Source organism: Rhamphochromis longiceps, linkage group LG16 (assembly GCF_057381845.1).
Source record: "Rhamphochromis longiceps isolate RC_006_pf linkage group LG16, R_longiceps_female_GT1.1, whole genome shotgun sequence".
NCBI lineage: Eukaryota > Metazoa > Chordata > Actinopteri > Cichliformes > Cichlidae > Rhamphochromis > Rhamphochromis longiceps.
The window spans coordinates 21,915,409-21,939,187 of NC_140572.1; the positions used below are offsets into that span (position 1 = coordinate 21,915,409).

Consider the following 23,779-nt stretch of genomic DNA (forward strand, 5'->3'; position numbering starts at 1 on the left):
AGGTCAAAATGTCTCACTATAAAAGTAGAGCACAGAATTCATGAAAGGAACCACTAAAGGATGAAGAGACTAACGACTAATTCTATCATCCCTTTACTGAATGTCAAAACAGGGGGACTACATTTGTTTTTGGGGAATAGTGTTTGACCAGTTGCAAACATAAAAGGGAGTACAAGTATATGTTGATGCTGTGATTAGCAGTGTTTTTATTATGCAATTTCTCGGAACCTCTCAAAGGACACGATCGACATGAACAAACATTAAGAATTCTAAAAAATAATGACCGTCTTTCATGTGGGGAACTGAATGTGGCCTCATAAAGCCAGAATACAGGCACTTTAATCAGTAAAGCAGAACATGCCTCAGGGTTGCCCTTAGACCTGAACCCCTTGGATTTGGATATTTAATTGAAGATCTTCCAGTGCTACCATCTGAAACAAGCCGGTGTCACTTTTAAAGAACTTTCGAAATGTGGTAACCCATCCCACTGGAATCCTTTGCATAGTGATGGGAGCCATGTTAATCCACTGTTGATCTACCCAGGGATTAAGCTCTTCCAAAATCAATAAAACTGTGAAAGCTTGCCTTCTGGTCTTAATCAAATCCTTTACATTCGTGACTTATACAGTTTGATACTACAGAACCTGATAATTTGCTTCTGTATCAGATGAATGTAGTGAAAAAATATCAACATTTGCATCTTCTAAGCTCAGCAGAATTTCCACCTCCCCAGTGGAGCATAAACGTGCAGGCCAAGTAAAGGTTTGTTAAATTGCAGATATTAGGAAAAAAAATCCAAGTGTAACAGACTGCATTCTATAATTCACACTCACGAAAAACAATGGGATATACCCACAGGCATTTATGGCAGCGATTCAATTTTAAAGTCGGCTCCATATCTTCCCATTTTTAATCCAATAGCACCTACAGGATGTTTTATGTATTTGTTACTTTCTACCAGGTTGTATCTCATATGCAGGTGCCGACCTGCTACACTGGATGAGGCTCGATTCCACTCCACGTTTTGTGTCCCGCTTTTGCCCTGCCGGTGCATCTGAACACACAGCGCTCTCCTCCACAGAGCATTTCCACTTCAACGCAGCTACAATGGGCTTTCTTTGCTGAGCGAAGTTGAGTCAACAAGCCGGGAAACGCGCTCCTTGGATTCATGTGGCACCTTTACGCTCACAGCTTTCTTTTCTACTGCGCCGAGGGACTTTCAACTGAACTCGGTGGCGATACAAACCCGTTGTGCTTTGGGGGATGTGTTAAGAGACTATAGTTGAGTTTCAACCACTAAAAACGACCAGTCATTAAATAGTCTACCTGCGAATCTGCTGCAGGAGGGGGGAGTTTTGCCAGCAAGCGGGACACTGCAGAGTACCTAAACAGTGAGGGATCTGTACAGAAGTGAACGATGCTCAGACTGGAGACCATCATTTGCACTTTTTCTGTGCTGTCTGTTGCGGCAAGAGCCGAATTTAAAGCGAGGAATTGCAGCGAGGTGAGGGAGGCTTCCATCGCGAAAGGCTTTGGCTTCTCACATGTTCCCCATCAGGAGATCCCAGGTAAGGGTGGACTGAGTTACTGGCTCACGACCTGCCGGTTACAGCATCCGAAATGATCGGGAATATGCAGCGACTTTTACAAAATAAAATAATAATAGTAAACGCGTCTGTGTTAAGTGTTTATATCTGAGAGGAAAAGTTAAAAATACTCAGCAGTCCTATTGCAACTCATTTAAGACGCTAAATCGTTTTAATGCTGCAGGGGTACGCTACTGCGACTGCACCACGTCCAACTAATCGGTTCCAGCTTTTCAACCACCTGTCACTCACAAAGTACCTGCTGTGATTTTCACTCACTGAAGTTAACTTTATACAAATGTGAGCTACTTGATTTCCAAAACGCTCCTGACTGACTACCTGGGGGTAGTGAGCTTCCCACAGCTGCTTGGAGAGATCTGCTCTAATCGGGAACCCACGCATGTAAACTGCCTGAACGCATAACTACAGGCTTATTTAGTTTTATATATATATATATATATATATATATATATATATATATATATATATATATATATATATATATATATATATATATATATATATATGTGTGTGTGTGTGTGTGTGTGTGTGTGTGTGTGTGTGTGTCATACCGGCTATCCTGCCCTATCAATGCCGAGTGTGAAATGTGTCTGCATGTCTCCAGTAGAGGTTTCTGACGGTGAAAACCAAGTAAGGGAGCCCAGTGAGTGGACAGCTGTACAGATTAACTCCTGTCCTGTGAAAATTGGGTGATTAGATAAAATGAGGCTCATGCAATGCTCAAGCAGTAGACCACAACCGCTGCTCACTTCATTTGGCATTGCATGGTTTCTGCCACAAGCCTAATAAGTAATTATCTTAAATATACCTTGTGTGAAATAAGGCAGGCCCGATGCATCCCTACTGGCATGTAAAACCAGATTTTATGATGTTTTGTTGAAATCTTTCTTGGTGTTCTCTGGCCTTGATTACACATTACACACATGATTTGAAAAATGACTTAAGGTTACAGCGTCAGTGTTTCGCTGCAGCGATACTTAAATTAAATTGGTCTGTTTTTCAGGCATAGTTTGGATATAAATATCATTATGTCATCAGAACAGGAGTATGGATGAGAGGCAGTCTCCCCTTTCCGCCTCTTTCATTGAATTGTCTCTCCAGGTCGTCATTGTTATGCTTCAAGGCCAATCAATTATTCTTTCTATAAATCAGGGAATCTGGCACAAGTAAAAGGCTGCATATTTGATAACAGGCACACCTGTTCAGAGACGGGTTGAATAACTAACTGATTAAATCCGTTGGATCTGTGTCTCTGACATCACAACTAATCTCTGGAATGAGTGGAAAAAATCCAATCTGTCTCTTTCCTGAATTATGTCACCCTGAATAAAAGTCTTTTGATCTTCTCTTTGAATGAGTCACAACCTTACATGTCTTCGGGAGAAACGCTTTATCAACAACTCAGCAAATTCGCACAGTGATAGACATGTCCTCTGGGCTCAAAGCTCATTGCCTCTTACTCATGCAAACAACTTTCAAGCCAAGCCAGATCTTGCCTAAAATGAATTTGCAAATTCCTTTTGATTAAAAGTTGATTAAAATCGTAACATTGTCCTATCAATAAATAAATAAATGAAAAAACATTCAAGTTGCTTCTTAGCAGAAATGTAGTAAATGCAGAGAGCTTTCTTTTTCGCTATGTAAGTTTATATTAGTCTGAACTGATTTAAAATTTAATCTCGTGGCTGGCACACGACTTGTTTGCACTATTTTACTTAATCTCCTGAAAATAGAGCCTTTGGTTTAATAGCTGATTTGGGGATAAATGACATCATTTGGACTATAATTGAGTAATATAGCTTATTAAAATATGTGTATTTTTTTTAACATTATAGATAGTGGTGGTGCTGTGCACTGTTGCCTCACATCTAGGGTGTACTGGGTTTGAATCCACAAGCTTACTTTACTTTACTTTACTAAGCTACTTTGGGAAGGTTGCATGTTCTCCCTGCCTATGTATGGGCTGTCTCCGGGAACTCCGGCTTCCTCTCGCACTCCATGAATATGAGCGTTAATGGTTTTCTGTCTCCCTGCGTGTCAGCCTCACGACAGACTACCGATCTGTCCAGGGTGTACCCTTCCTTTAGCTCTAATGACAGCTGGGATAGATCCCAGCTTCCCTGGGGTTAAGAAAATGGATGGATGGATATATTTTTATGAAATTCACTTGGCAGATGTTGTTAATAATGCAGCATTATCTGCTTTTAGCTTCGGCCCCTTTTTAGTTATTTAGTTTTTTCACTGAAATGTCATTCATTTATATTACACACATGATGTAGAGGTAGTGGTGTAGTCAATGAGTGTGTCAAGGGCACGTTACTGTTCACATTTTATGATTTGTGGAGTTTACAGACAGATTGCAAATGACATTAACACCAATTCACAGATGAATGCGAACTTAAATACTGTTTTTGTGCAGTTCGTGATGACTTGAAGAGCTGTTTAGGACGGACGACTTGATCATTAAAGTTACAAAAAATTTTAAGTTACTTTAGAGCTTCAAAAGCTTCCTGTTTTGCTGTTTGTGCCAGTCTCACAACTGCCATCACACTCTATTAAAATCACTGACGATTTAGGGGAAATCTCAAACTTATTACTGGTCCACCTCCACAAATGGTGCTTTCACTGCTGCTGCATGCTGTGCATTTTTTGTTGAATGGTCTCACTTGGCGGTTTGATTTCTTGAAGTCTGTGACAGACGGATGTGTGTGTGGTTTTGCTGCTTTTGATGTGATGCCGTTAGAGACTGGAAAACATATTTGGGAAACTCTGTATTTGTAAAGTTGTGTTTTTATTAAATTAGATTGTACTTATATTTAAATGAATCAAATTAGAATACTATTGAAATATATATCTATTACTTTTTTATATTACCCAAACTTTTTCTATAAGATTGGCCAATATGAGTAATTCACTGCAACCACTGCAATTTTAATAGAGTGAAAATAATAACCGTGAAACATCAGGGTGCTATTGTGAGAGTATTTCTGTACTACTTAAAATGTTGAAATAACTACCACGTCTTCTCCTGGAGTTGAAATGAAAAGCTTAGTACCCCAGATTTTCTGTGTGTGTGTTTTCGTATGTGTGTGTTTGTGTTTGGGCTCAATAGAGGAACCAGGTCAGGGGGAATGACAGCACTGGAGATGGTGTTATTGACAAAAATGTTGTTATGATCCAAAGCCTGAAGGCTCAGCGAGTACAGTAATTCCACAAGACTTAACTGATGATTCTTTCTGCTGACCAGACCGGGCTGGAAGCTCGTATACTGTGAAGATATTTAAAATAGGAATGAACTTATGAATTGCAAAGTCTTTGGAGTGTTTGCACATCTTAAAATATGAACCACCCTCTCAGAAGACTTTAATTATATCTGTTTAATTTAATTGTAAGAAAATTAATTATATTTTGCCTCTAAAATCCACTTTTTTATTGCTTGTTAAAGTTAAGACCTGCACTCAGTCTTATCTGCTGTCTCCGTTTCCACTCAGTCGATTACCCGATGTCTGAGACGTGGAGAGTGAGTCATATGGCAGACTGCGGGATTCAATGGAACTTCTTAGGATGTCATATACCAGAGGTGTGGACTCGAGTCACATGACTTGGACTCGAGTCAGACTCGAGTCATTAATTTTATGACTTTAGACTTGACTTGAAAAAATGTTCTAAGACTTGTGACTTGACTTGGACTTTTACACCAATGACTTGGGACTTGAATTGGACTTGAACCGGTTTATTTGAAAAGACTTGATATTTTACCCCAAATATAAAATTTAACATGCATATTATATAGAGATTGAAAATGTGACGTCATTCACGGGTAGAACCGCAAAGGATTCTGGGAACTCGTGGCAAGCGGTACTAGCGCACGCAGGCTTTCAATTAAAATCAGTCACACAGCGATAAAAAGAAACACAAAAATGTCAAGAAGCTGTTGTATTATTAACTGCAATAGCCGGTCGCATGACAGCCACGGGAAGCCGACGGGTAAAGAGATCGGTTGTTATCGGATTACGTCGTTGAAGAGAAATTCAAGCCATGTTTCCGAAGTAACAAAGAGGTGACGGATGGACTGGATAGCAGCCATTCAAAGATCAAATATAACGTCCCAGAACACTCCAGCTCACAGGTTAGTCTGCTCCAAGCATTTACACGAAGGTCAGTGTTTTTTAGTAGTTAATACGTCATTTTCATACGTCATTAGTGATATAGGTTACAAGCAAGTCTGGCGCTGAACAGAAATTGTCGCGCTATGCTCCTTTATTTATTGTGCATAAATAGTGAATTGTCCTGACACAATATTGCGTTTCGCTTCTGTTATTATGGTACATTGACAAAAACATATACTTTTATTCACAGGATAAAACAGGTTTTTTGTATCACTAATTGCCCAGTACGATTACAGCATACAATATTGTTGTCACTGCTACATTTCTGTGATGGGTACCAGAAATTATTTCCACTACTAATTAATTACCGTTGAGCTCAAAGGTCCTATTAATAAACGGTTAACGAATGTGTATTTATGACGACAATTTGTGAGACTGGTAAACTTATGATACGTACGATGGTCTTTCGTTCTACACGGTGCATTTCAAGGTCCTGCACCCATCCGTCGGTAAACTGTACCTGGGCTTGTTGCAGTGACCTGAAGTTACTAAACTTCATGAGTGTATGCACTCACTCCAAGAACCGTATGATTATAAATATGCATATAAATATGCTAAGATGAGATAGCTGACTTCATCTAACTAGCAAATGTTGTCCAGGCTACGTTGGTGATGCAGTTTTTTTTTTTAATGTGTATGATATTTTTGTCATGCGATTTTAAAGCTGGTCCTACAACCGCATCCAAGAATAACATGCAGCTTATCTCAGAACTGTCGGTGAAAATTATTCTTGGAGCTAGGTTTAATTGAGCTGCATTTTAAAGAGGTGCAATTTCACAATTTGTGTATATTTTCTAAGTTCACTATTTTGTCATGTGTTGAGAAAAACACAGATTTTAAAATTACATGGTCTAATATTTACATTTAGCATAACTGCAACATTATTTTTTCGTTTTTTTTTTTTTAAAGACTCGAAAGGACTTGAAATTCAAAGTTTCAGACTTGTGACTTGACTCGGACTTTTACACCAGTGACTTGAGACTCGACTCTGACTTGCCTGACATTACTTGAGACTTGACTTGAGACTTGAGGATAAAGACTTGAGACTTACTTGAGACTTGCAAAACAATGACTTGGTCCCACCTCTGTCATATACTATGCTATCATTTGACGTCCAGCTCTGTTTACTGCCAGTCAGGAGATGGAGGTGGGACAGAAATAACGGGTGGTAATATTTTATGTGATCTTTGGCTGCCTGCGCGAGGCAAATGATCTCTACTGAAGCATGTAATGTGCACAGGTCTTCTACTGTCATGTAATGGGATGGAGGGGATTAAAAAGGGCTAAATGGCAGTGCCTGCAAAGGGAATGGCCAGGTGACTTTGTTAGCCCCTGCAGCACACTCCACTGTTGCTGTGATGTATTGTGAAATTATTGCGACCTTCCTGCCAGTCACACATGTTGAAATAGATTTGGGGGTGAGGTCCTGAAAGGGATAATGGCTTCCGATGGCATGTTTTACCTTTTTTACATTTTACTCTACAAACATCGAAGTATTTGTGATAAAAATTGTGGATAAATGGACTTTTGAGATCCACGGGAGTTGTTTTGTTTGTATTTGGTAGCCCCAGGCTTTGAGTGTATATGTTGCTAACGTAATGTAAATGTGTCCCACTGAGAAGCAGAGGGGGGCACTAACAGGGAAATAAAAAAATAAAAAAAATCCAAACAATCATCATTTTTCTCATGGCAGAGGGGAATTCTCGCTGTCTGCATCCCTATGTCATCAATCATACTTATGGATGCCAAAATGGCCTCATGATGGGCTCTCTCTGCGGGTGTTTCCTGTGAGAGCTGCAAGAAACTGTGTCCTGCAAGTCTTTTAGGGTTGCAGCGCTAAAAGCATAACACCACCAGAATCAAAGTACATCAAAATAAATTTAAGAAATGGAAATTTCTAAAAGTTTTTTATGCAGAATGCACAAAAGTACAAACTCCTGGCCCTGAAGTGGATTAACACACAGTTGTTGTTGTTTTTAAGTGTTAGCCTTATACATAAGTTTTAATACTTTATAAGCTTAACACTTAAAACAGACAAAACATACTCCAAGTGCAACTTAATCGGTTACACAAATGTGCTGTAAATGTAAATGTGGAGACAAAAAAAAGTGATGAGCAATGTTGCAGTAGACTAAAAATGTTTCTGCTTATTTTCCACAGCAACTTCAAAATTCATAAAGCACTGAACAACAGCAAGTAGCGCAAAAAATTACTTCAACATTTTCTGCCGGAAAACATTTCTAGGAGAAATACTCAGAAATGTCAGATGACCGTACCAGTTATGAGGCTGAGGTTGCTGTGGATGCACGGGTCAAAAAAAGGACTTTTATTTAAAAGGGTTTGTGTCCCCATCCATCCATCCATCCATCCATCCATCCATCCATCCATCCATCCATCCATCCATCCATCCATCCATCCATCCATTTCTGTTGCTTAGTTGGGTCCAGACTGTGAGAGCAGTAGCCTAAACAGAGTCACCTAGAACTTTCAGCCACTTCCTTCAGCTCTTCCAGAGACACATTAAGTTGTTTCCAAGCTAACTGACAGGTGGAGTCTCTCCATGATGAGGCCCCAACCTAACCTGGAATGATCACTCATAAATCAGCACCGACCTATCGATTTTGGCGATCGTGGCTCAAGAGCTGGGAGTTCGCCTTGTAATCGGAAGGTTGCCGGTTCGAGCCCCGGCTTGGACAGTCTTGGTCATTGTGTCCTTGGGCAAGACACTTCACCCGTTGCCTACTGGTGGTGGTCAGAGGGCCCGGTGGCGCCAGTGTCCGGCAGCCTCGCCTCTGTCAGTGCGCCCCAGGGTGGCTGTGGCTACAATGTAGCTTGCCATCACCAGTGTGTGAATGTGTGGATGACTGGATGTGTAAAGCGGTTTGGCGTCCTTAGGGACTAGTAAAGCACTATACAAATACAGACCATTTACCATTTAAACTTGGTTGTTTTAGTTTACTGTCATGGACTAGACTTGTGTGCTGTCCAGGTTGCATACTGTCGCTTGTCCCATGACAGCTGGGATAAGTTTCAGCCCCTCCACAACATTAATTTGGATAAGCCATTAAGAAGCTACTTTCAGCTGCTCCCTTATTCACAAGGGGTTGCCACACTGGGCAGCTCTGCATATTTGATTTCGTAGATTTTTACACTGGATGTCCTTCCTGATGCATCCCCCAATGCATTTATACTAAGAAACTTGATGGACTGATTTTTGTTCTCCAAGAGCTAACTTAGTTGAATTTAGGGCAATAATATTTTATTAGTTAAATAGATCCTTTCACAGGTTTGCCTACATTTCATAAATCATTTCAGTCGGATACGAGAAAGAACTTCTGGCAGAAAGACTTGTTTCTTGCATGTGCACAAGCAAGTCCCAACCAGGTGTCCCATTGAAAAAAAAAAAATCTTTGGTGTCTGTGCTTCTTGTCACATGTTTCTCTGTTTGCTTGCCTTGTGAGTATTTATAGCACATTTCTGTATATGCTTTTGATGAGTATTCTTGTAGCTTATGTCTTGTAAAATTGATAAGGATTATTTGTTTGTGCTTGCGTGGTTTATCTATTTGTGTATTGCTTATTTAAATGGAACTATTTGGATTTAAATTGGTACTGCATGTTTTATTGAACAGTTTTGTTTTCATGCATATAGTCTTTGTTTTAGCACCATCATCGTTTGATATACACAATATTTATTTAGTTGTGTGCAAGCCATTTTTTTTCTTCATATGCACTATTCAAGAGGGCTGCTTGCACAATCACCCTCATAAAGCCATGCACTGAGTTTATTGTATCTGACCAGCAGTCCAAGACCAAGTTATTTTATTCTGCCTGTCTGGAACCTACAGTTTATGCAACAATGCACTCCTCTCAGATTTTGATGAATTTTGATGTGTTTGTGTTTCTTCAGGAAGGAGGGGAACTGATGTCTTCAGGGTTACTGATATTTTTTTTAACAGCAAAAGTACTCTTTGGATAATATTTCTAAACCCTAATCCTGTTTGTGACCCAAACTTTCTGTTTATTTTGTTTGTGGCCTCCAGCAGGGTTTATGTCCAACTTTCTGCTGCTCATAACTCCAGTTGTTGAAATTTTAATACATCCTATACATTTAAAAACCAAACGGGGTTCAGGTGCCAGATATTAACAATGCTGTTTTTTTGACTAATTCACAGTCCATATTATGTGAATAAGTAAATTATTGAGATATTTCCAGGTACAAGTCACTTTTTATTACTATGTAGCAGAAACCTGTTCATTTTTTTTCCATTTGTTTTTGTTTTTTTTCCATCCATCCATCCATTCGCTACCGCTTATCCTTTTCAGGGTCACGGGGGGCGCTGGAGCCAATCCCAGCTGTCATAGGGCGAGCTTCTAGGCGGGGTACACCCTGGACAGGTCGCCAGTCTGTCGCAGGGCTAACACACAAGGACAGACAACCATTCATACTCACATTCACTCGCACATTCATACCTAGTGGCAATTTGGATTATCCAATTAACCTATCCCTATTTTTTTTTTGTTGCAAAAATTTAGTTTTAGTAAAATGTACTGGGTTATTGAAGCTTGTCCAAATGCTGTAAGGCTGGCATGCCTGGTTTATATTGCTGACACACAGCTATACATTACTAAAGGAATATGCTGCTGCCTCGGGGAATTAACATTTTCTAAACTTATTTACAATAAATATGTGAAAAACAATACACAGATTCTCGTGAAATGGCATTGCAATCATCGTTTAATGGTTTCAGAATCATTTGAAATGTGGACAAATGAGTTCTCCTGCAAGAAATGAATGGATGTTATTTTGATCTATTAGTTCCTGTCAACAACTGTCCAATTAAATTCTAACCTGGAGCCACAATGAAAGAGCCTTTTCATTTCTGTTTTAAGAAACTGACATAAACACATTTTCGCTTGTCACTCATGCTGTTTTGTTCTTTTTGACCATTATAGGCTACCATTTTGGAGATCTGTTTACACTGTTTCCTGTAGTTGACAATATTTCATTGTCTCTTTTTTAAGACATTCACAAAAACAATCCTCTGGATCAGTGTGTTTTTCACTGACATTAGTATCAAAATTCTGGCGTTGGACTGCGGCGTATACCCAGTACTTTTTCCCAACATCACATCTAACAGTCAAAACTTAGCCATCATGAAACAAAGCTAACTCGAATGCCTTGTTGCTGCTGTTGGATCTATCTTTAGCAACTTCTGTCTTGTTGACAGCGTCTGACTAGACATGATGCGTAACTGGAGTCTATACTTGCCTTTACACTGCTCTTGAGGATAGTTCAGTGTGGTGTGTAGCAAGCCACCAATGGAAGCTATGTACTTGTGCAGCAGAGCTGTATCCTTTCCCTCTCAGGCAACAAGACCACTGGCTTGAGGACACTTACACTGTAGCAAGGTATAATGACCGGTGCCTGTATTCTAAACTGTAAACTGAGTGAAAGGTAACGATCAGTGCAGGTCTCAGGGCCTTGAGGGTCTCTAAACAGCCACCAGCTGCTACCTGTAGTGTGTTTATGTGCCATGCTCCACTTAGCAAACTGATGCAGATGAGAGAGGCTTGCCTCCTCACTTCTCATTCTCAGGGGCTTCTAGGCATGCATAGATCGAATATCCACACTGGATTCCTCCACTAGGCTTTTTATTATGCACTCCTCAATAAATGTCAAAGCTAGACATAGTGCTACATATGCTGATTATTTCTGCACTTGTCATTCCTAAATGTGCCGTACACGGTATTAGGGAAATCCATACATTAATTTTAACTGTAATGATATTGGTGTACTTTGCTGAAGGGTATATGGTACATAAATATCCCCCAGCTATTACCCTCAAGGTCAAACATATTTTTTTATTGCATATGTATATATGTATTCTTGTCAAAGATTTTTGTAAAGATGAGTCTAGTCCTTGTCATGATTTACTTGTATCGAATTTCCTTATTAATGCTTGTGTTTTTTTTGTTTTTTAAAATTATTATTATTTTGTAAAATTTCATAAAGTGGTTAAAAAATGCACACTACATTCCCCACTGAAAAGTCGGTACAGTTTTGAATTATATTTGAGAAATTCTCATGTCTAAAAAGCTGGAGGCACTTTTGCTTCATTCACTAAAATTTACTGAAAAAACCTTTAGTAGGCAACAGTTCAATTGTTAATCTGAAACTGTAGTCATCTCCAATCTTCCCAGAAACCTGATGAGCAGGAGTTTTATGTTAAGATGCAAACAATCTGTTAGAAAAAAATATTTATATAAATGTGGAAAACTCATCTCTTCACAAGTTTTCCAAAGCCTTTAAAGAAACAGGTTGTTTTTTCTCCACTCCTATATTTCTTTCCTGAAAAATATTTTTTATAGTACATTTAAAAACATTTCAATATGAAAAGCTATACCTTTGAGTCAACGTTTGACTGTTTTATCACACACGCAGCCTTGCACATGGCATGTTGCAGAGGAATAGTTTGACATATTCAAAAAAAATATATATATATATACTGACACATTTGCTAGGAGTATGAAACCGCTCCAACATCTTTATTCCTGTCCTTTTTCCCTTCACGCTGACTCTCCTGAGGATGAAGAATACCATCATACCATTGTACTGTGCTGCTTTTATTGTAGACTGTTTTATGTCAGTGAGAATTCATTTCCTCTTGAACCTGTCCTCATTCACCCAAGGACATATACCCCTCTGTATCAGCATCCCCCAGTTATTTAAAACATGAACATGCCTTTCATAATAACTTCTGACATGACCCAAAATGTGATAGGAATAATTTCATTCAATTTTTGATTGATGCAAGTTCCAACTTGAGCAAGAAACTTGGCTATTGTGTACACAAAACCCTCTAGAGACGTTATTAAAAGTGTGAAGGTGTGTGGAATACAGCGATTTAAAGATCCATGATGATGTTCATATTCAATGAATATCTCTTGTTGTATAGTTCCTGACGATATGATCTTGTCTTGTCAAAGTCTGATTACCCATTGGTTAAGGGGCCTGTTTCGGTGTGCTGTAGAGAAAGTGGGATGAAGCAGAATGCATATTACATTGAAATTACCAGTATGCATGCCTTGGGTGTCTAGAAGCATAGGCCATCAGCTAACATTTGCTGACATTTAGCTAATGTCCTATTCTTTCAGACATCCAAGGCACTTAACATACATAGTTTGAGTGTAAGAGGCATTTGGTTTCTGCTTCATTGTTAGAATGGTGATTTACAGCAACCTTTAAGTCTAACCTATTGATTTACTTTTAATAAGAAGGTGAAACAAGTGAGCTAACTAGATTTGGTTGGGATCACATCTAATGAGCCCCTTACAACATATCTCTTCCATATATGATGCTCATGAGACAAGAAGATAACATATCACATTCATGTATTCATATGTTATCCACCCACTCACTTACTTTTTTCTTTTTATTCTTTTTTTTTTTTTAACTCATTGTTGATTCATACCTCCTGAGACATCACAGTAATCAGGGTTATTAATTTGCAGCATCTTGTGCATTGAGTTTGTACTTTGCACTTAACATGATTGTAATAAAAAATGACCACATGGGCAGTCAAAATCTTTGGTCTAAATTTGCAAAAAGATACCTCAGATAAAACAGAATTGCTTAGGCTCGGAGGTGTGAAGAAGCAGTTTATTTAGATTAGGAGGGATGTTGGATTTTAAATGTCTTCAATATTTTAGTGCAGAATTGAATAGTTGACAGCTTTTCCAGTCTTGGATAGATTTTTGCTTGGATTAAACCACCTAAGGAAATGTCAGATCACAGTAAGTGGAGCAGAAATTTATGAAATTGAAAAGAATTTGCTTTATTCCATTTGTCTTATGCCCTGGTGAGTTGTATTTGCCTGAATTTAAACAAACTTACACACAATGATCACCTAATGGGTTTTTACCCAAATGGTGATCGAGGTCATATTTGTTGTTTTACTGATGCTTTTTTCTGTTTTCATAAAAATTGTTACTCTCAGAGCATTGGTCAGATTTCAGCAAATCTTGCAAGCAATGTTCACCAGAAGCTTCTTCACCATAACTGTTTTGTTTTTTTAACATAAACTCATGGCCACAATTGGCAGTTTTACAAAATTTAATTTCTGGTGTATTAAACAATATTTAATTTTAATTGTTTGGCAAAGTTGTTAACATAGGATTCTCAGTGTTGATAAATTTTGCACAAAATGATGAAAAACTTTGTTAAATACCAAATGACGGAATCAATGTGATTTAGCTCTGCCACATATGCTGCATATCACTTGCATTCGGTTAGATGGAAATGATCATTATCTTATTGGTTATGATCGTCACCACTGTTGGTCCCACATCTGAAATATGGACTTCGTTTCACTATTATGCTATCATCTGGTCAATGGTGTGACATACAGAATTTCATTTGTCTAATGGCTGGCTGCTACTGATCATATACTCGTGAACTCAAGCAGTTTCATTGATGAACAAGATTAATTTGCTGTGGATATATAAGCCTCCTTAACTTCTCAGTGGATTTTAATTCACACTTTGCAAAACATCCAACAAATGACAAGAATATCTATTGCTTCTCTCTGTATTTCAGTCATTAAACTAACCTGTGAATTATGATGGACTGTGAGCCAGATTAGCTACTGTGTCCTGTATCTGCAATAACGAAGTATATTAACTCCTTTTTTTTTTTTTAATGAAAACTTGCTTAACATGGGGGAATAGCAAATATCAGATAGGATTTTATATTAGCAACAATTGTTTTAAAAGAACTAAACATTTAAAGATAACTTGCCAGAAATTCAAACTTGTTTTAACTCTTAATTCCTGCTGGATGTTTTGATTTGACAAAGAAGAAGAAGTTGCAGTGACACAAGCATTCCTGATCTCATTAGGGCTGAGCGTGTCTTTGAGTGTGAATCCATTAAAAGTTTGTCAGGGGGAACCATGGGACACAGCAGATGGCAGAGCACATATGCTCTGGGTCTCTTTGGCCAGGTACACTGAGGAATACTTCAGAGAGTTGGCCTACCTTTGCTTGTGTAACAGGAACTTAGACACTTTAAAACAACATGAGTCATGCGTTGAATTGCGGCATTTCAGTTTGTGATGTCTAACTTTTCTAAAAGCACGTTCTCTTTTTGCTTAAAGCCATGTCAAACTGTAATTGTGTGATAATTGCATCTTCTTTATATCTTCTCTTGCCTGTGCCCTTCTTAGATAAATGATAAAGGAAGTAAACAATGTCATTGTATATGTTTGTACAAGGAAAAAAAAAACTAAATATTTGCAGGCAAAGTTTAATTGTGTGAGATGCTAGTGAGCTATATTTGGTACAAGGTTGAAGTGAGTTGAAACAGATCTTCAGTATGAAGAGTAATGTGTTAAAATGATAATTTGCTGCATCACTAGTCATTGTAAGGGGAACCATTTTGGACTTTTGATCTGAACACTACATAAAATTGGTCTTTATCAGAGACATAGAGCTTACGTAGGTGTGACTTGAGCAGCAATGATGGTTTTTGACAGGCACCTGTGGAGGTGTTCTGAACAGTAAACAAGGACAACAGGTGCCTTAAGGTATCGCTTTGCTTACCAGCAGAAAGTAAGTAAGCATACAACGTGTAAATATGTAAAACAGATTTAGATAAACAACTGCACTTCTGTCATGTAGGATTATCACACATTAAACCTGCTAAAGACTGCAAAATATATCATAAACATGTTGTACGTGCCTGGCAGAGAAGTTTTGTAAAATGGGAACCCATCTCAGCAGGACGAATGTAGAATTTGAATATCTTCATAGAGCTTCATTAGCACTGATAATAAGGTAGCTAAATTGACTGACACCCCATTTGGTTACAGACACTGAGTGACATGATATGACTTATGATGACAGCTTGAGTAGGTGTTAATAAATCTGTGTGCATGAATAAACCTATCTCATTATAACTCAGCTGTATATTTTTACCAGGTTTGATGTGTGGCGCAGCACAACTGACAGCCATGTACAGTGCTGTGAAAAAGGATTTGCCCCCTTTCTGATAACTTACGTTTTCAGTATTTGTTCATCTTAAATGTTTCAGATCATCAAGTGGATTTTAATATTAGACAAAGATAACCTGAATAAATACAAAATGCCATTTTTGATGATTACATTTATTAAGGATAAAAAAACAATTCAAACTTCCCTATATAAATTCAGTACTCCTCCCCTAAACCGAATAACTGGTTGGGTCACCCTTGGCAGTAAGAACTGCAATCAAGCATTTGCAATAGCTGACAGTGAGTCTTTCACATCAGTGTGGAGGAATTTTGGTGCACTATCTTTGCCATATTGGAGGGTTTTTGAGAATAAACAGCCTTTTTAAGGTTATACCAAAGCAACACAATCTTGTTTGATACTGGACTTTGACTAATCCACTCCAAAAACTTAAATTATTATTTTATTTTATGTATTTAGCCATTCAGAGGTGGACTTACTGCCATGTTCAATCATTGTCCTGCCACATAGCTAGAGTGTGCTTGAGCTTCAGGTTAGAAATTGATGGTGGGACATTCTCCTACGGGGTTTTCTGGTAGAAAGCAGAATTCATGGATTCATCAATTAGGTCCGGTCTTCCAGGTCTCGAAACACCAAAGCAGCCCCAGACCATCACACTACCACCAACATGTTCGATTGGTGTGATGTTCTTTTAATGAAATACTGTGTTAGTTTTATGCCCTTTTATATGGTGTAACGACACTCAAACCTTCCAAAAAGTTCAACCTTCGTCATTGTCTCACTTGTCTCATTAGTCTCAGAATATTTCTCCAAAAGTCTTGGAGATGTTTTTTGGGAAATGTGAGATGAGCCGTTTGGGGGAGGGGTTGGGGGGATGCTGACCTTAAGTAAGATAAGTGAGGCCTGCATTCCTTTGGGTGGTGTTTGAGGGGTTTTTTGTTATCTCCTGGATGGGTTGCCATTGCACTCTTGTATTAATTGGAGTGATTTCTGTAAGCGAGCCACAACTGTTCCAAATATTCTCCATTTGTGTATAATGGCTCTCAGCGTGGTTCACTGGAGTCTTAAACTCAAATAAATATGCATAGAAGTGAGAAATCAGGAATGGGGAAATACTTTTTCATGGCACTGTATGTATGTCTTGTATTTTCTGCTGTTCTTATGTTCGTGTGATTAGGATCTGCTTCTTGTTAATTAGCAAGAATTGTTCTTCTTGTCTGCACGCTAAATACAGTCTGGTCCCATGGCTAGATACAAAGTGAGGTACTGCATCCTCCCGTTAGCCCCAGAAAAACAGAGGTTAGGTGTTGAGCTTGTACAGCGAGGTTAGTCAGGGACGAGCCTCTTTGGTTCACCCACCCTGTCCACTTAATATTAACTGACTTGCCAAAGACCAGCTTTGGCTATTAGAGGGCAATAATTCTCCTTCAGCTGCTGAAGGATGGCTTCTTCAAAATTGTACACAGCTTTATTTGGAATTCATACTTGTTACCTTACCAGCCAAAAGTAAACAAAACCCCCCATTTGCATAAGATTTGGCTCAGTGCAGAGGCTGTCCCGAAGCTGTGCTAACATGTTTACTGGAAGAACATTTTCATTTTCACTGCTGTTTCCAAAAACAGCCCTCATGGGTCACAATAATATTCTATTTTTCTCTGTGAAATAAGGGACAAGGATTGATAGAAAAGCGGACAAAGAATGTGAAACTCCATTACAGCACACATCTAAATCTGAAGGACAGCGATGTTACAAAAATGAATTTAATGGCAAGTTTCTGCATGTTTCTGTATATGTGTGTGAGGGACTCGGAGAACCATAGATTTAACACAAAATATAACAATACGAAGTCAGTGAGTGGCTTCCACCTCACCGCCTCATACTAGTAACACCATATAATATTAGTAAACGTTTACATTAGTAAAGTGTTAATTCATCACTTATAAAGGATAAATCCTATATTAATAGACATTAGCATGTAATTCATAAACACAGATAAGAATGTTTCAGTCTTGATCTATAAGTTCACATAGAACATGTTTAATGACACTATTTTACATTTATAAATATGTATTGGTTAAAGTATGCTTAATTGTGTAAATGTGTTAATAGAGGTTTTATAAATACTTAATTTTTTATAATCCATAGTTAATGCAAGCAGTTTTAAGTAGGTTATTTTGTGTCACCTAAAGTGAAATAAGGGAAGTATGCCTTAAAATGCATTTACAAGTGAAACTGAAAGGACAGCAAGTAGTACCTTAAGATTCAAAAGTCTGTTATGTTAGCAGCAGAAAGTAAATGACACAGTTGTACACAGCGCAACAGAAACACGGGGCAAAGGTTGGCACAGAAAACTCAAAAGAGAACAAAACCTAAAAGTTTTATTTCAAATTTCAAGTCCTGTAATGCAGTAAATATAACATCAAGTTCTGTTATCATAATGTGAATAGAAAGGCTAATATAAAATGCAATGCAATGTAATTTACCCATTTACATTTTAACTGGATAAAATTTGCTTCATTTAGTCAATTAATGTCTCGCAGCAGACTGCAGACCAGCACCCGCCTCATCTGTAACACGACATGAGAGTCACTGGCATGCATGATGTAAGTTTCTGACTGATCTGATTTTGATGGGTGACAAAGAAAGAAAAAGATTTTCCCAATAACAGTTACTTCGTAACATTTGTTCATTTGTAGTATCTCTTGGGCAAATGGCTGTGACTGCAAGAGGAGCTCCGCTATTTGAAAAAAGCTGAGTGATTTTTCACACATTAATGCAAATTACCATTCAAAGTAATCTTGCAGTAAGTTTACTGTACATGCCACTGTCTGAAAGACAGAACTGTCAACTCACATCTACTGTAATGATTTCAGCTGAGGACAGGATTCTATTTTTCTAACCAGAGACCAACACATCTGCTAGAATCTAACAAGATATTAAGTTAACATCTTTTTTTCTTTAAACACAGATTTTAAAAGTGCAGCAGAGCATAGTGAAATCCAATTACAATGTCAAAGGGGACATCTTTCTTTTGTAAAGATCTTGTGATGCTGAAATTTTTATTTTATCCTGGTTTGTTCACTGCAGATGGAATGAAGTTTATTTAAAAAAAACAACAGTATTTTGTATATCATTTTGGAAAGCATCCTAATTTTAGCTGCAGTGCCTAAAACTTTTTGAGTTTGCAGATATAAAATGGATAATGGGCTCAAATGAAAATCTAACCACTAGGCTCCGGAACTGAATTCTTACAATAATCTCTGGTATTTGTGTTCACAGTGATAGCTGTGTTCTGCTAACTGGCCCTTTTATTTGATTTAGGGAAGGAATGGAGAAAAAAAACTGCTGTATTGGTAAATTTAATGTGGAAATCGAGCTGATGTTTTAAGTACTTTGATGCTGTTGACAACGTATCTTAAAAAATAATAACGCATGTTTACATCACACAAGAGTGGGGTTTTTTCTGTTGTAAAAGAACTTTCTGGCCCATACTCCATCCTTTGTGTGGCTAATGTGTGTGTGGTCTGTGCTCCTGTAGATAGATTATCTGTGAAGCTACAGGGCTGTTTTAACCTTGACTAGGAAGGTCATGGCACTTTGCTGAGTGGTGAAGTCCCTTGAAAGCTCCTTCCCATATGTTGATGTACGACAGGTTTATTTTTAAGTGATGTTTCACTCTGTTGAGACTGCTGGAGCACACAGTAGGGTTGTTGTGTCAAGATGTATTTTTTCCCTCTTCTTGACATATCTGATAAGAAGGCTGCACTGGAAACACAGGACTCGGTTGTATGATGCTATTACCATCTATCTTCCAGGGTCTTTTTAACAATGGTGTGTAGTAATGAAGACTTTTGATCCATCTTTTGGTTATTTGTTGATATCACCTGCTATTTAGTCAATACAGGCCTGACAACTGAATGAAACAAGTAAAGTGAGTGAGGCATGCAAAGCTAAGAATGAATTTCACAAGTAAGGTTTGCATAAGTCTCTTTCCTTGCAGCTCTTAGACTGTTGTTTGATTACACCGTGTTCAAATATTTACATTCTGGCATTTATCGGTGCTGTTCTGTTATTTTCACAACATGTTCACAACGTGTTCTTTTTTTTATCAGTACCATAAAATAAAATGATCTTAAAATGGAGCAATTCAGTTGCTGATGTAATAATTACATGGAAGTTAAATATTCACCGTGGTGGTTATATTTTACGTGGGAGCTGAGTTCTGGGAGGTTACAAAGCTACTCCTTGCTTTAGCAAATACATGCCCACAAAAAAACACACACCCATGGTGAAACTGATGAAACACTTAAAAGTGAATTCTCATACCCTGTAGATAGTTTCTCTTTACACTATGTTTCTTGTGTGGCTATTTCATACAAACTAAGTAAAGTAATGTTGGTTTCTTGAGCATGGATGTTTATTCTTAACCTTGAGGTCATATGTGTAGCAATGTATACAGCTTGTAACTACATCTCCATGTGTATGCCTCTGTTGTGATAGCAGCTACAGTGAATTACATTGTAATAATACTGTATCTACTTTCAAAAATAGTGGCTGTGAAACGCTGTGAAAGCGCCAGAAAAATGCAGCTTTTGTTGATTCTTACTTTGTCACACTCTGTTCTCACTAGATGCGGGAGTGGGCCTTAAAATGATATCACAATCTTTCAAGAAAATTTGGGATAACCTGTGGTTGTGATGTTTCATTATTGAATCATGACCGGTTTACATTGTTATAGCATTTAATGTGAATGGTTACGACATTGTTGGACAAACACCAGAAGCCACCAATTCTTTTTCTTTTCTTTTTTGTCTTTTTGATGAAAGTAGGTTCTGTCGTAATTTTACTGATGTGACTGAGCTACACAAGTAAAAGTTCCGAATTAGGAGGTAGCTTTGTCAAGCTAAGCTAATGTTGTCCTCTTGTTTGTAGTGTTCCCCAAGTATTTCAGTTTATTTGATAAAATAGGTGCAATACTTGTTTTCCCCTGTATCGATACAAGTGCAAACAAAATGAATACCCTTTTCAATCCTTCTTTTCCAATGAGCTAATGTCAAATGAGCTAATGAAAATCGTGGTTGGAGGCTGTCAGACATATCTGGTCTTAAAGTATGCTTAAAATCCTAGTTATGAATGTTTCTATGAAACACGTTCTGTTCTAGACTGAATCTTTCATTATCTGTGTCTGTCTTAATATGGCTGCTTGGGGAAATGAAGTGATGTAGGTCATTAACGTGATATTCCACTCAGAATTTTTACAATTATGTAATGTGCAAAGGAATATTTTAAAACTATGGAGTATCTGATTTAACTTTAATTAGCCCTTGTCAATTAAAGCACTTAGTGTCTCTCAGACAAATGAGAAACCCCATAACCAACCAGTCAGACCTCGCCAGCAATGACAAAACATAGTAACAATAGTACTGGTTTATCCTTTAAATAGGTTAAAAAACAACTAATGTTTAAGCAGGGGAAATTTCGCATTAGAGCATGTGAAGTCTAAAGTTTTCTCATTGTTGGTCCTTTTAATTAGATGGGACTTGTTACTCTGGTAACCAAAAAAGCTTATTTTTACTTAATAGTTTTTGATGCAAAGGTGTGGCTTTGCTTCAAAAGTTGAACCACTTTAGCCTTACTGCTTTCTTGGCTAGTTTGTGGAGACAGAAGATTGTCCAGGTAGCCCTTCAGAGAATTTGACACCCTGTAGCTCCTCATCTGATTTTTAGGGGTAAGATGTAACATGTTAGAGAGGAACATTGTTCCAACCACCATGATTTTTTATTCATGTGCTTCAGTTGTCCTGTTTTTAACATTTAACTAAGCCAATGATGTTTTGGTCATTGAGTTTTTAAAAATATGGCTTCAGAAGATACATAAAAAAATGCTCCAACATTATTTAACCTAGTAACGCCGAGTTTATCATATGTGATACATGAGTTTTCTTGAATTTCTCAGACTTCTACAGCATCAATGTAATTTTTTTGTAACTAACTAAATTGCACAATACATTTTTAAGCAATAAATTACAAAAAAAAAAACCCAAACAAAATAACAATATTTACAAAATACAAATAATAATAATAATGCTAGTAATAATAATAATTTGCAGGCAATTATTTCATGGTTCAGGCTTTAAAGGTTTAAGCTTTGGTCATTACATTGGTTTACAGTGCCTATATGTAGCCTACGTTTTGGTTTGGAGAGAAAAATATAGCTTTTTGTGTGTCATTTTTTGCAGGGACACATCTTCGTGTATGTCTTCAGGGAAACACATGTTGCACCGAGGAAATGGAGGACAGATTTGGCCAACAGAGTAAACAAGACTTTGAGAATCTGGTTGATGAAATGAGTCACACACTGAGAAGCACCTTTGTTTCGAGACATAAAAGATTTGATGGTAAGTCCTCTTTGCTTAATGCTTTAATTTAATTATTTTTTTCTTATTTTCTTTTCTTTTAAAATTTGTTTTAATGGTCAGTCACTAGAGAACAAGTGCTGCGAAAAGGCTTGGGACTGTACGTGTTAATTTGAAAGGGTTTACTCCAGTTCTTTAGCTCTCCTCCCTGAAGAGGAGACGAGATGTGAAAATCTCATTAATATGCCTTGGAGTGGAGAAACCTCTTGCTGGATTAGACAAACATGGCTACTTGCGCTGAAGATTGACAACTTCAACAGCAGCACAAAGCCAGCTTCTGCATTATTAAGGTTGTTTGGTGGTCTTGTGCTGTATGTGATCTTGTCCTAGTCCCATTGTGACTTTCTTGACCACTACACGTTTAATAAGTTTTTGTATGGGACGAGATGTGCTCATTACTGAACCAAGCCTCACTCTGCCTCTCTACATGTCCCTGTTGGTGTTCTTCTCTATGGGGTCAGCTCCTTCTAGTTACAATTTAATGAGAAATAATAATCCTTTCAACTCTCACAAGACCATGTGGTTAGCAACAGCTTATCACTGTGGACAATGGTGACAGGTAGAAGAGGTGGAGAAGTGTAGCCACCTGTCAACACTGTCATTAAAATAATAATAATTATTATTATTATTATTATCAAAATGCTAATATTAGTAAAATAGTTGTTATTATTTAGAAATCCAACAAAATGCCTTTCATTACATAGATATCTTTAAAGATTAAAGACTTCTTTTTATCTCCAATGTCATGGTCCTGGGCCGTGTTGGCCCAGTATTCTTAGTTCTCTTGTATTTTTGTGGGTGGCTGTAGCTCAGGTGGCAGAGCAGGTCAGCCACTAATCAGAAGGTCGGTGGTTCGATCCCAGGCTGCCTCCTGGCTGCATGCCAAATATCCTTGGGCAAGATACTAACCCTGTGTTTGCCTACTGGTGGTGGTCAGAGGGCCCGGTGGCGCCTGTGTCCGGCAGCCTCGCCTCTGTCAGTGCGCCCCAGGGCAGCTGTGGCTACAATGTAGCTTGCTATCGCCAGTGTGTGAATGTGTGTGTGAATGACTGAATGTAGTGTAAAGCGCTTTGGGGTCCTATGGACTAGAAAAGCGCTATACAAATGCAGGCCATTTGTATTCAGTTCCCTGTTTAGGTTCTGTTTCCTGAGTTGCCCTGTTATGTGGTTCCCTGTGTGCTTTCCCTTTGTGACTCTCACCCCCTGTGTGCCCCTCTATGTATTCATGAGCCCTTGTCCCCTTTCGTGTTTTATTCCATGTTTTCCCCAGCCTGTTATGTCTGTGTTCTCCCCGTGCTCTCTCCTCCTGTCTGAACCTCTGTACTTCCTGTTTTACTTTGACAGTCTCTCGTCAGTATGCGTCATGTTGTGTTCACTCCTGCCCTGTCTCGTTATGATTATCTGTGTCAGCTGTGTTCCCCGTGTGCTCCCACTTCCCTCGTTAACCCTCTGTGTATTTATGTCTGCGTCTCCCTCAGTTCTGTGTCGTAGTCTCCCTCATAGCTGCGTGGATTTCCCTGTGTCTCTCTGCAAGTATTAGTTATTGTTCCCGGTTTAAGTTTTGTATTTCTTGTGATCTG

At 38.2% G+C, this 23,779-nt stretch overlaps 1 protein-coding gene across 1 annotated transcript in view; it reads left to right on the plus strand.

The window, feature by feature from the left end:
* Positions 1-1,095: 1,095 nt before the first annotated feature.
* Positions 1,096-23,779, plus strand: part of LOC146651083 (glypican-6-like) — an 85,132-nt gene continuing 62,448 nt past the window's right edge. The window contains exons 1-2 of the mRNA XM_085383624.1: positions 1,096-1,568; positions 22,023-22,181. Coding sequence (XP_085239750.1) covers positions 1,418-1,568; positions 22,023-22,181 — 310 coding nt within the window. The 5' untranslated portion in view covers positions 1,096-1,417. The remainder of the gene's footprint in view (positions 1,569-22,022; positions 22,182-23,779) is intronic.